At 43.6% G+C, this 14,405-nt stretch overlaps 1 protein-coding gene across 1 annotated transcript in view; it reads right to left on the reverse strand.

Annotated features, from left to right (window-relative positions):
• STMND1 (stathmin domain containing 1) overlaps positions 1-733 on the reverse strand; it is a gene marked incomplete at both ends in the record, with an annotated part of 32,088 nt that extends 31,355 nt beyond the window's left edge. Inside the window, 1 exon segment of the mRNA XM_079712694.1 lies at positions 407-733. Within this exon segment, the coding sequence (XP_079568820.1) occupies positions 407-733 (327 nt within the window).
• Between the last annotated feature and the right edge of the window lie 13,672 nt (positions 734-14,405).

Consider the following 14,405-nt stretch of genomic DNA (forward strand, 5'->3'; position numbering starts at 1 on the left):
CTTGTGAGCAGCGCGAGGGCTCAGCCAGACGGCTGCTAAGATCTCTTCCAGCGCTAAGGAACTCCCAAGGGGCCCACTTTCCGGAAGCCAATATTATATGGCGGCTCCCAGGAACTCTCACCTTCCCCTGCGAATCACCACCAACCCAGCTCTGTGCCGAACGCCCCGCTCATCCCGTTATTCCTACCTCTGCCCTGGGGTGCGACCACCTTCGCGGGCTCTTGAAACACAAAAGCTAGTCCTGTAGCAGCACGAGACCCGGTTAAGACAGCAGTTAAGCGGCCCCTGAAGAAAGCCGCTCCCTCCCCGCCCACCCACTGCCCGTCGTCCAAGCCGCCTCCAAGCGTGGGAATCGCCAGGCCTGACGGGTAGAAGACTTTGTTCCCGTTTGTCTCTTTGTTTTTACCTTGAATCCCTCTTCCCAGACCTTCTGAGGCGCGGGAACACGTCTCTGTTCTGCAGCGGCCTGGGAAGTTCCGCAGCCCACGGTGCGCGCCGCGCGCCGCTCCTCAGGACGGGCCGCCCCTTCCGCGCCCTCGAGCGCTCCTCGCCGCGTCCCTGCGCCTCTGCGTTTCGGCCCCGCGCGCTGCGTCTCCCTCCGCCGCCCTCCGTAACTCCAGCCTCTCCCGCCTCGCGCACTTAAAGGCTCCGCAGGAGGCGCTCGACACCAGGGCCGTGGCCCGGAACCGACACCAGGGCCGTGGCCCGGAACCGTCGCCACGATAAACCTCATCACGCGGACCTAGGACCTGGGCGGCAATGGGACTTTTGTAACTGGGACCTGCAAGATCGGAGGCTTTTAAGGGACACATGGGATGCCCTCTCCCGAGCCTGGTGAGGGGAGAGACCGCTGCCTGGCCACGTTGGTTTTAAAAGTACCCTAGGCGCCAGCATTCTGCGGAGACCTCTTTTTTTTTTTTTCCTTTCCAAGGTATCGTGGGGCACGTCCCCACCCCTGCTGCCTGAGCCGGGCGCTCAAGCTATTGGCTTTGGGGCTACAGACCCTGTGGGGACTGTGTAGAAGGAGGTTGCGAGGAAGGCGACCGTAGGAGTCCCGCCGGCAGAAGCAGCGCTTGAGGACAGGTGGACGGTGGAGGCGGCCCGGCTGGCAGCAGACGGCAGTGGCGCAGGGAGACCCTGGAGGGGACGGTCGCGCAAACAGAAGCCCACTCAGTGAAGAAAACCAGACTTTTAGGATCATAAACAGCTCAGCAGCCGCGAAATGGGTCATGCAAATCATTTTTATGGAAGGTGCATTTTATGAGCTGTTACCTTGTAAGGAAAGAGGGTGGATGGGTGTGCATATTTCTCTTAGAATTAAAACGGTGGCATCCATCAAAGAAAGGCAGACCAGGCGGACTGCCCAAATGAGCAACAAGTTGTTTCTTCCTGGATTTTTTTTCTTTTTATCCTATTTCCAATTAATTTTTATTTTCCAGAATAATTTTTTTTTTAAAGCTGAAAGGGATCTAGACATTATCTACCAGCCCCTTATTTTCCAGGCTGCAAACTTAGGCTCAGTGAGGTTGAGTGACGTAGACGGGGGGGGGGGGGGGGGGCGGGGCGGGGGGGCAGTTAATGAGGGAGCTGGAATGAGGCACCAGGTGGCCTCACTGTCCCGTGTATCCGTAACACCAGGCAAATACGAGAAAGGATTCTTGGAAATGTCGTAAAAGTTCTGGATCCTGCTAAGGAAATTAATGGTCAGCTCTGTTATAGGAAGCTGATTATTTGCTTTATACCATTTAAGCTCATTTCGCTCTCTCTCCTTACTGCCGTGAGGATGCTGCCTGTCAATTTTCCTTTGGCTAAAATTGAAGAAGAGGAAAGAGGAGATGAAACTCAAGCCAAGGCATTATGATTGTTGAGCGACAGGCATTAAAAATTTGTGAATGAAGAGTTGAAACCAGGCTAAAATGGTGTTTTGGGAACATCTCTGAAAGTGTTAACTCACGGGTGTAATAAGTCACATGAAATGTTCCAATTGGAAACTGAAAAATTCTCAACTAGAACTCAATACAGAGGACACCTATAAAACGTTCTTGAGAAAGTTTAACGGAAGTTTGTAGGATGAACTGTAAGAGTGAAATACTACAGATCATTTGTTTTTTCCTTTGAAGGCAATCTGTGAACAGAGGTTTGCTAGGACATCAGTGTGAATGAATGATACCCAAAAGTATTGTGCAGCTATCTTTTGAGGCATCCTATCATTTACAGTCCAAAGTTGTGAAAAATGCCCCCTTTTTTTTAACATCTTTATTGGAGTATAATTGCTTTACAATGGTGTGTTAGTTTCTGCTTTATAAAAAAGTGAATCAGCTATACATAAGCATATATCCCCATATCTCCTCCCTCTTGCGTCTCCCTCCCACCCTCCCTATCCCACCCCTCTGGGTAGAAAAAATGCCCTTTTTAAAGGTATATGCTGGAGCCTGCTTGTACTGTCTCATGAGAGCCAATTCTCGGGAATATTTGGAACTAGGTGTTCAACACAGCCATTACTAAAAATTAAATTACATAAACTCACAAATTAGTTATATTAAAAACAAAGGTAGGGCTTCCCTGGTGGCGCAGTGGTTAAGAGTCTGCCTGCCGATGCAGGGGACACGGGTTTGTGCCCCGGTCCGGGAAGATCCCACATGCCGCGGAGCGGCTGGGCCCGTGAGCCATGGCCGCTGAGCCTGCGCGTCCGGAGCCTGTGCTCCGCGATGGGAGAGGCCACAACAGTGAGAGGCCGGCGTACCGCAAAAAAAAAAAAAACAAAAAAAAAACAAAGGTAATAAGTACAACTCCTCAGTTTCTAATTGAAGAAGAGGAAATTATTTTAATCAGTTTCTAATTATTACAACTTACTACGTTTCTGAGTTTATTGACGTCTCTTGTATCTGTATGGTGTGCTACTGTGTGTCTCTTCCCAACTCCACCTTCAGTGATATCACATTGATAGTTTAAAATCAGCCAAGGTCAGCCAAGGTAGGACTATGTACACCATGAAAACTGGTAAATGCTACAAATCAAAGGCTTTCTCCTCAGCCCCCCTCCCTCAGAGAGCACACCACTGACTGTTTATTCCAGAATGCCAAGGAATGCCTCTGCCCTCTTCACTGTCCTCTGACCTCTCTCTGCAGTGAAGTGGCCTCTGTTACCCCCAGCCTGAGCCACAGAATGTGTGCTGGTATCATTTCCACATCTCCCTTCACTGGAGCTGGGGCGCCATTCTAAGGCTCCAGGCTCTGTGTCCTTAACTATCCTGTTCTGGTCTTGGATAACCTGTTTCCACCTGGATGACTGCTAGAGGGAAAAATCCTTCGAGGCTCACCCAAGTAGGGCTGTCACTTGCTCACTTTAAAGTTTGACTACTACTCTCCATTTTCCTCCTCAGATATGAATAATCTCCGGAAGGTCAAGTTTTTACTTCCCTCCGGAATCTATTTAAGCCTGAGGTTTGTCTTGAGCTTTTTTTTCTCTGGAGCGAAGAGGGTATTGTAAGGACTTGGGCCTCCCAAACTTTACAGTGCTCACCCTGGAGATCTTGTTAAAATGCAGATTATGATTCAGTAGGTTTAGGGTGCAGCCCCAAGTCCCACATTTCTGAAAATCTCCCAGTGCTTCTGTCGCTTTTTGCAGAGGGTCACACTTGGAGTGGGAAGGGTGTACAGCTCGTCAGAATATCAAATCATGACTTCAAAAGGCAGAAAGGAGAAAGGAAAAATGGGAAGAAGGAGAAAGAATCGAGGAGGAAAATGACAGGGAAGAATAAAATGAAGTTTATTAGACAATCAAGCATAGAGGAAAAGAAACCCTGGCCTCATTTTATCAAGGTATCCTCTGTCTAGGAAGCACCTTTATCACATAAAATTACAACTAGGAGCCTGGGTGCCACACCAGCTTCTCATCCTCTTCCCTGGTAGAGAAAGGATCTTTGCAAGTTAGTGGCTCAGAGTGAAGAAGAAAAGAAAATCCTTACTTGCCATCACCCAGGCTCTGGAGGTAGCTTTTCCTCTTCCATCTGTTCTGAAAGTTACCCTTCCAGGGATGACGGGCAAACCAGAGAGCAGACATGTCTCCCCGCAGCACTGGGAAGGTTAGTATATCAGGGCGGCGGGGGTTGGCGGGGGCAACGGTTGGTACCACGCAGCCAAGGGGTTTCAGAGCTCACATTGAAAACTCTACAATTTTAGTTCAGACCCTAAGCTTTTCTAGGAAGTGGGACGTCAGAGAAATCAATTCTAATCCCACCACCAAATCCACTGAGTTTACCAGCATTCTTCCTATGCATAGAAAAATTCTGTGCTGACCTTCAGTCCCAAACGTGTCCCAACTGACTAATTATATCAGTAATAGCTGACATTTTTGAGGGCTTGCTAAGGATTAGGTAAATGAGGGAAGCTGATGACTGTGTTGGTATTTCTATTTTATCAGTCAATTGGCTGAAAGCAAGGATGGGAAAACTATGGCCCACTGCCTGTCTTTATCTGACACATGAGCTAAGAATAGATTTTAAATGGTTGAAAAAATATAGGAAAAAAAGAACATTAATTAGTAATTCCTGAAAATTACATGGCATCCTAGTTCCATTGTCTGTAAATAAAGTTTTATTGGAACAGAGACACTCCCATTCATTTACATATTATCTCTGACTGCTTTTTTGCTACAATGGCAGGGTTGAATAGTTGTGACAGAGACCATATGGCTTACATAGCTGAAGGTATTTATTATCTGGCCTTTTATGGAAAATGTTTGCTGATCTCTGATTTAAAATGATAAAGTAATTCCCACAAGGGCATGAAATAATTCTGCGGAACCCTAACGGCCTGAAAGAGCTTGTACTGCTTCCAGAAGGGCCAAAAACTCCCAGGAAATAGCTGCCATACGAGGGGAATTTATCTCATTAACTAACAACTCCCAGGCCCAGGAAACATTTTGTTAAGTGGCTTCATTCAACTGCTAAAACCCTCCCCTGCTTCGATGGAGTGCCCTGTTCAACAGAATGGCTATGGAGTAGGCAACAAAACTTCCCTGTGCTGCTCAGCTGTTTTGCATCCTAAGACTTAGTGCAGGGATGCTTGTAGTGTCTGGAAAAAGAAAAAAAGAGCACCAGATTGTAAGAAAGAGGGTGGTATTTCAAGTGTCATCTTGAATTTAAAGACCTAATTTAAAAACCCCATATTGTTCTGGTTCTTCACATTCCTTTGTCAGACGCCTCAACCCAAACATTGTGTTTCTGGAAAACAGTCCTCCCCTTCACGCACACATTGTGTCGCTCAGACGTGAAGTTTATATCTGAGGAATCCACTGGGGCAGGTTGCCTCAGTAACAGAACCAAGCACATTTAGAAACCTCATGGATCTGTCTGTGAACGGTTGTGTGATAAAACTACTATGAATCAAAGCAAGTTATACCAGCATATTGTTAAGAAACACACAACAACACATTTGCATAATCAAGATTTTTGCAATCCCTGTGCGAAAGCTTGCCATGACACCAGCGATGAATTAATGGAGTTGCCTAAAATGCAGAGTGCAAGCGTATTTTAGGCCTCCCTCTAAGGGACTTGATAGGACAGATTCTGGCAGAGAACACTCAGAAATAAATGAATAAGCCCACAAACAGGGGAACAATTGTTTACCAAACCTTGGCATTAAGCCACCAATCTCGATGTTGGCTCATTCAACACAAACTGGGTAAATACAGAGAGAAAATGCCAATCTCAGAGGAATACCTCGGCGAATGGCAGCTTCACAGGAAATGTAGCCATGATAATCTCATAGAATTATAAGCCTTCCATTTACATCTACCCTTAAGAACCAGTTCTGAACCACCTTTAGGTCTTTTGTGGGTCTAAGACTGCACTGAGGCCTTAATGGGGATGTGTAAGAGGGCAGCCAGTCCTCGCTGAATGGCAGTTGGAAAGGCAAACTCGCTTTTTAGAAAGCTGTAACAACTCTTAAGGTTACACATGGCAATTTTCACACGCTGATATTCTCACAATTAAAGAAAAGTAATATTTAAATGATTTTCACTGCTTCTAATTTTGCCAGTACGTGGGCACACAGCACTGAGACTTTTAGAATGAGTGGTGTGATTTTTCCGCTCTGGCCTTGAACATATTGTTTGATGCTCTAGGGGAGTTTGGCTGCCTGCAGAACTGAAAGACTAGGGGGAGAACAAAGCTTTCTAAGAGACTTGAATTTTTTCTCCACTGGAATGTGGTGGAAAGAATGCTGGGCCAGCTGGCTCGGTAGTGGACTGGCCTCCAGGAAGTTGTTTAACCTCTGGGGGCCGGCGCCTCACTCTTGTAATAAAAGGACTTGACTAGGAGGATGCTGAATATTTAATAGCCCCTGGAGCACCTATTCTCAAAGTGAGGTACTGTAGCATCTGTTTCAGAATAATCTCTGCATGTTGTCATAAATGCAGGTTCCCAGCAATATGAACAAACACATTGGATCAGAATCTCTGAGATGGGTGCCCCAGAATCTGCATTTTTAAGAAGCAGTCGGAGTTATTCATATGCATAGGAATGCTTGCCACATTGCAAAGAGCAGAGGGGAGAAGAATCTGGGCTTCAGAGAAGATCAATCGTTGACCTTGGGAAATTATTTCACCTTCCTAAATCTCAGTGTGCTCATCTTTAAAATAGGAGATAGCAATAATACCTACCTCCTAGGGTTATTGAATTTATATTTAATTGTCCTAATATATATATTTAATATATAACTAACTAAATATATATATAGGCATGGAAAATGCTTCACTCACCCACAGTAATTACAAAATTCAGGGCAGCTAAGATGATTTAGGCTATATTTTGACATTTAGGGTTGACCTATTTTTTTTATTGTAAAGTTGTAAAATTCTAAACTCTGACTGAAAGTCCACAACTTTATCAAACTAACATCACTGCAAGTGAAGAAAACAATTTTTGTTGGATAATCTAGCTTTTGAACAAGATTAGTTTTTTGGTTTTTTTTTTTAACCACAAGCTTGCTGACATCTCATTTTTAGACTCACGAGGACAGTTCAACTGCCCTCTAGCCCTCATGCATCAGGCCCCGAAACTCTAGGAAAATAATAATTTTTTAAAAAGAGTGCAGATATCACTTGTCATTTACCACCAACTGAAAGCAAGCATTGCCCTTTTCACAGTGGATGCTGCCAATTTTCTTTCTTCTGGAGAAGCCCCCTTCTGAGCGGGTGGGGTTCACACAAGCCCCATGATTCCCTGCTTCGCTCTCCTTCCCTCTGTCTTGTCTTTGATCAGACTCTACAATTATAGCAGCCCCAGCGAGCTGCCTGCTCCGTGCTCTCTTTTGGAACAAGCTGTGGTGAGGGCCTGATAGTCCGAATTACTTGGAGGGAAATTATACCTCTTCTCCCCTCAAAAGTCTGTTGAGTCTCTCCAGGAGATCCATCACAGGGAGGCTGTTACTGATTTCCCTCTCTCTGTGAAGACTGAAATTCAGGTACCAGTACTCTTTTTGAGAGTTAGGGATGGGGGAGGGAGACAGAGAGAGAGACAAAAAGGAAACAGAGAGAGAGAAAGATTTTTTATGAAGGGAAAAGGTTAGGACACCTTTCCCAAACAGAATCGTGTGCGTGAGTCTTGAGTATGCTCTGGACCAGCCTCCGGTGGGAAAGAGGAACTCAGTTCTTCAATTCCCTGTGCCTAAATGGGCTTCATCCCCATACCAGGTGGCACCAGTGTCTTTGTTTGCAGAAATAGCTCCCCTCCATTTAATTCCCCAAACATGGATTGGGCATCTACTAAGTGTCAGGTGCTCTGCTGAGCTCAGAGTTGGTGTGTGATAACATCTGCTTTAGCCCTACCTTTCAGCCAGGTGTCGGCAGGTGGAATTCTTGTAGGGACAACTATTAAGAGTAGAAGGGTCATGCAGAGACTGTGGACCTAGAATGAAAAAATGTCATTCATTCTTAAAAAAAAAAGGTCCGTGTTCAGAATGCCAGCTCGAGGGCTAATGCTAAACTCCAGCTCAGTTTTGTGAATGCTCTTGAGTGGCAGCTGATGGTCACTTTTTGCACGTGGTGAGGTACCTGCCACCACACTTTCAGGTGCTAGTATTAAGTAACTGTGTGGGTCCAAAAAAGCCTGTGCTGTTCCACTCTCCATGGAGTGTACATCAGCCAGCTACGGGATGACGGCCGCCCCTGTCCTTTCAGAGGCTCTTCTTACTAATTCTTGGGGAAGTGTTTCAGACCCAACCTGCCCCATTTTTCTCATGAATCCTTCATCACCTTCCTCGATCGCCCCTCAGGCACCCCAGCTGACACCATACCTATAGGCTCCTATGAAATCTCCCATTGTCTGATGTATTGAATTTTAATTTATGGCCAAGCATCATTTGTTACTTCTACCTAACCAAGCCAATCTTCTTGTCATCCACACATACTTATGTAGCCTGCCATTTGTTCTACATGTCTGCTTGTTTATTCACTCAACAAATATTTATTGAGCTCCTACTGTGCACCAGGCACCGTTCCAGGTGCTGAGGGTACAGGAGAGGCCAAAACAAAGTCCCTGCCTTCAAAGAGCTTTGAGTCTAGAGCGGCAACGGAATAAACAAAAGAGTAGACGGATACCCTGGGAGGTGGTGAAAAGTGCTGTGCAGGAAAATAAAGCTCAGAAACGGATAGAAAGTAACTGGGAGGTGGGGGGGAGCTATAATTTTAGATTGGGGGTCAGGAGAGGTAGAGAGGAAATGACCTTTGTGGATGGAGGGAGACGGCGTTTTCTCAGCAGAGAGAACAGCAAGCAAGAATGCCCTGCGCCAGAGCATGCTTAGACCATGCAAGGGAGAGGGTGGAGGCCATTGTGGCTGCCCGGGAGTTAGGAGAATATAGGGTCCAGGTCAGTGAGGCAACTAATGTCAGCATCATTGCTCATAGGACCGGGTGGAACCCCAAGAGAAGTAATACCATCTTCTTGTTCTTGGGGAGGTTGTGTATTATTATACTCATTGTATAAGGTGTGTGAGGGTCAGAAAGGGGCTCATTTATCAACCTATGGGCCCACGATATGGTTACACCCAGTGATCCTAAGTCCACGTCGCCTACATGAATCCCACTGTTTCTTCTTCCCTTAGCAGAGTTTCTCCAGCACTCAGCAGAGGATCATACTGTATTTCATGACAAAAATCCTCCTTTTTTTTCCAAATATATTTTTACTTTACAAACAGACAGTGGGGACTCTGACGGGGACCCCAAGATTATGCCCGAACAGTGATGTGCTCCAGAAGCACTGCAGCAGGGAACATGCTTCTCTCCTGACAGGATTTATCACTAATGGATCCATCAATCTCTTTCAGTGCAGTATCTGAAGAATTAAAAGAAGTAATTGAAGAACTGTCCGTAGTGGGCAAGCCTACAACTTTCCTGCTGAGTTTATTCTTATTCCCCTTCCAGAGTGAATCCCAGCTGACTATTAATTAGGCTGACTATTTACCAGCTAAGTGCTGAAAGGGCGACAGTGACAGATATTTGCAGTGATATTAGCAGTGATGCTCACCTAGGAGGGAGAATCTTACTTTCAAAGTACACCACACAATGCAGTAAAATTGTACTTTCAGTTGTTCAGAGCACATGTGATATCCCTTCAAACTGCTAGGGGGGAATATTCAGCTTGTTATCTTCTTATACAATACATTTAGCTTGGGTTGAATTCAATTTAGCAACAATATAAAAATTCTTTTATTTCCCATTCTGTTAGGAAAAAAAAAGCAAAGAATGCTTCAAAGTTGCCACAAGAGGAAAAAAAGAGACATCTCCCCTGTCCTCTTTCCTCAATCTGTTATATATTTTTTTTAATTATCTGTTTTATGATTATTATATATCTTGACAGCGTCAAAAATTTGGTTAAGTGATGCCTCCAACATTCTTCCCTTTCCCCTGATGTAACATGATTCAGGTAGACTTCCAATCAAGATCGAGTAATAAGAAGCAGACTTACCCTCCCACTAGAAACAATTAAAAACAAAATATGTGGAACAATGGCTTTTAAGACAGTGGACACCAGGCAATGAAGGACAGTGGTTCCTGAGAGATGGAAAGCAAATAGAGTGAGCCTATGATTACCTTTATCTAACTGCCTTGAGAAAGATTCCAGATGATGGTACAGGGAAGGAAAACCCCAAACAGCCAGCAGAGTCCCTGAATTGAGGAGAAGATGCTGGGAGTCCAGGGAGGGAAAAGGTGGCAAGAGTTTGCAGGGCAAAGTACCTGAGAGGAGACAGAGAGAACTCTGGGGACTGCAAAGGGTCCCCTTGAGTACTCAGCGGAGGACTGATCAACACAGGCATGTAAGAAAACTACTCAAGGCTGGGGAAAGAACCACCCAAAATGATTAGAGGGAATGGTACTCTGAGCTCTTACAGTGCCTGTTCTCACCAGTCAGACTAGAAAACCTCAGTAGGCATAGGTTAGAGTACTCAGAAGGTACTAAGTACTTGTCCTTAGTAGTGGGGAAAATTTAGCCCTTCACTAAGCATCACTATGGCCCCACCTAACAAATCATAAAAGCAATATCTGAAACTGTGTGCAAGTAATGGAACTGCACCCCAGAGTTTAGGAATATTTATAGAGACTCAAAGCTATCCAGGACCCAACAAGATAAAATTGATAATGTCAGAATTCTAATTAAAAAAACTGGACCAGGCATGCAAAGAAACAGGAAGATACAATCCACAATTAGGAGAAAAATAAGCCAACCAAAACAGACCCAGAACTAAAACAGATGTTGGAATTAGCAGACAAGGGCATTAAAACTTATGATTACTGTGTTCTATATGTTCAAAGAGCTAAAAGAAAGATTAAGCATGTTAAGATTAGAGCCAGGAAAGATTTTTTAAAAGACTCAAACTGAACTTTTGGAGATGAAAACTTCAATGTCTGAGATTTAAAAAAAATAATCTGAATGGGATTAATGACAGCCTTAATCCAGTCAGGATGCTATAACAAAGTACTATAGACTGGATGTCTTATAACCAAGATGTTTATTTCTCCCAGTTCTGGAGGCTAGAAGTCTGAGACCAGGGTGTCATCATGGTTGAGTTCTGAGAAGAACCTTCTTCGGGTGGCAGACTTCTCACTGTATTCTCACATAGTGGAAAGAGGATGAGAGAGCACTCTGAGGTCCCTTTTATAAGGGCACTAATCCAACTTGTGAGGGCTCCACCTCCAATACAATCATATTGGGGGTTAGGATTTCAACATATGAATTTTGGAAGGGACACAAACAGTTAGTCCATTGCAATGACCAGTTAGACATTGCAGAAGAAAAGACTAGTGAACTTGAAGACATAGCAATAGAAGCTATCCCAAATGAAATACACAGAGAAAAAAGACTAAAACCAAAAATGAACAGAATATCAGTGAACTGAAGGCCAACTTCATATAACCTAAAATATCTGTAGTTGGAGTTCCCATTGAAGAGGAGTGGAGGGATAGGAAAAGTATTTGAAAAAATAATGAACAAAAAAATTCCAAATTTGATAAAAACTATAAATCCATAGATCCAAGATGCTCAAGAAATCTGCTGCACAAGAAACATAAAGAAAACTACACCAAAGTACATCATAATCAGCCAATTAAAACCAGTGATGAAGGGAATATCTTAATAGCAGACAAAGAAAACTTGCCATGTACAGAGGAACTATAAAATAGCATCTTAAAATACTGAAAGAAAAAGGGGGGGCAAGTTATAATTTTATAACCTGTGAACATATCTTTCAAAAACAAAAGCAAAGGGCTTCCCTGGTGGCGCAGTGGTTGAGAGTCCGCCTGCCGATGCAGGGGACGTGCGTTCGTGCCCCGGTCTGGGAGGATCCCACATGCCGCGGAGCGGCTGGGCCCGTGAGCCATGGCCGCTGAGCCTGCGCGTCCGGAGCCTGTGCTCCGCAACGGGAGACGCCACAACAGTGAGAGGCCCACGTACAGCAACAAAAAAAAAAAAAAAAAAAAAAAAAAAAAAAAAAAGCAAAACAAACTTGTCCAGATATACAAAAATTGAAAGAATTTATCACCAGCAGACTTATATATAGAAATGGAAGAGGAAGTCCTACAGGCAGAAGAAAAATGATAGAAGATGGAAATATGGATCTACACAAAGGAATGAAGAGCACTGGAAACAGTAACTACATGCATAAATAGAAAGGAATGTTTCCTACTATTTAAATCTTTTAAAAAGATAATTGATTGTTTGAACAAAAATAATTACAACATAGTATGGGGTTTATGACCTACGTGATACAGTGTATGACAATGATAATAGCACAAAGGCCAGGAGGGGAGAAATGGAAAAATATACTGGAAATGTTATTAAAAAACCAATGACACGATCTCTTAATAAACTCCTAAATATTTGGAAATTAAAAAGCTTTCTTCTAATTAACCCATGAGTCAAAGAAGCAATCAAATAACTGAAAGAAAGAGTCTTGACATCTAGTCTCTTTTCCCAATTCTTTGGGAAATTAAAACACCAGTAAATATTATGGTAGGATTTGGGGGGAGTAATAAGTAATAGTAATTACTTGTAACAGTAATTGGGGGGTGTATTAGTTTTCTATAGTTGCGTAACAAATCTTCACAAATTTAGTGGCTTAAATATTGCGGTACGCAGGCCTCTCACTGTTGTGGCCTCTCCCATTGCGGAGCACAGGCTCCGGACGCGCAGGCTCCGGACGCGCAGGCTCAGCAACCATGACTCACAGGCCCAGCCGCTCCGTGGCACGTGGGATCTTCCCAGACCGGGGCACGAACCCGTGTCCCCTGCATTGGCAGGTGGACTCTCAACCACTGTGCCACCAGGGAAGCCCAGCACACATTTATTATTTCAGAGTTTCCATAGGTCAGGAGTCCAGGCATAGCTTAGCTCGGTCTTCTGTTCAGGATTTCACAAGCTGCAATAAAGGTGTTGGCTGGGGTCTCAGCTGGGACTCAGGATCCTTTTCCAAACTCATGTAGTTATTGGCAGAATTCATTTTCTTGCATCTGTGGAACTCATTGAGGATTGCTTCTTCAAGACAAAAAGGAGAGATTCTCTGCTGTTTCTTTTTATCTTTGACCTGCAGACTCTCCTTTAAAGGACTCACCTGGTTGCCAAGGGAGAGAGGGGTGGGAAAGGGATGGATTGGGGGTTTGGGATTAGCAGATGCAAACTGGTATATATAGGATGCATAAACAAGGTCCTACTGTATAGCACAGGGAACTATATTCAATATCCTATGATAAACCATAATGGAAAAAGAATGTATATATATATGTATAACTGAGTCACTTGGCTGTCCAGCAGTAATTAACACAACATTGTAATTCAACTTTACTTCAATAAAAAATAAATTAAAAAAATAAAATCAATTGCTTAACAAAACAAGGCTCACCTGATTTGGTTAGGCCCACCCAGGATAATCTCCTCCTGATTAACTCAAAATAAACTAATGTGGAACCTTAGGTGAAATGCCTTCACCTTTGCCATATAATTTAACCTAACCGTGACTGTGACACCCCATCATAATTACAGGGTCTACCTACATTCAAGGAGATGGGATTATACAGGGGGTATACACTAGGGTCCTGGGATATTAGGGGCCATCTTAGAGTTCTGCCTGCCCCAGGGAGACAGGAAGAAATAAGCGTAGAAAATGAATATTATTTGTCAATTATTTGTTATTCATAATATCTCCTAGAAGAGATTCATAATCTCTTCTAAAAGAGATTCTCTTCTTAAAAGAGATTAAATATTGCTCCTGAATGCAAACGATTAGCTTTGATTGGCTTTATGTTATTTTTTTCTCCTCAAGATCATTCATACCCTTCTGAATAACCTTAAGAATAATTACAGTTATGGTAATAGCTACTGTTTCTTGAATGCCTAATATGTGCCTGGCATTTTGCATAGTATTTTACATATAATATTACATTCGAACTTCACAACAAGTGTAAGAGGTGGGTATTATTATACCCATCTTGTAGATGATGAGAAGATCCTAAGGCTTAGAAATCTTAAGTCACTTACCTAAAGTAGCACAACTGGTAAGGAAGGAGTCAAGATTCAGACCCAGAACTGTCTGATTCTAAACCCAGTGCTACAGAGAATAAAAATGGGAATGCAGATAGCAGGGAAAACTGCGTTTCCACTGCTAGTTCTCCTTTTTGAACAGTCAGTCACTTCTTATTGAATTGTTTCCTTTAACAATAAATGCAGCCATCTCTGCAGATATATATAGATATATATTTTCAACTCTGTTAAAGCATTTTCTATCAATTAGAAACATTCCCCTTATCCACTTTTTCCCTACTTCATCTCAAAGGCTAAAAAAGGGATATACAATTTTGAGTAGCTGACTTGTGTCTCTTGGGTAAGCTTCTGATTTGAAGAGTGAAAATGCATT

The sequence above is a fragment of the Hyperoodon ampullatus genome (genome assembly GCF_949752795.1).
Source record: "Hyperoodon ampullatus genome assembly, chromosome: 10".
NCBI lineage: Eukaryota > Metazoa > Chordata > Mammalia > Artiodactyla > Ziphiidae > Hyperoodon > Hyperoodon ampullatus.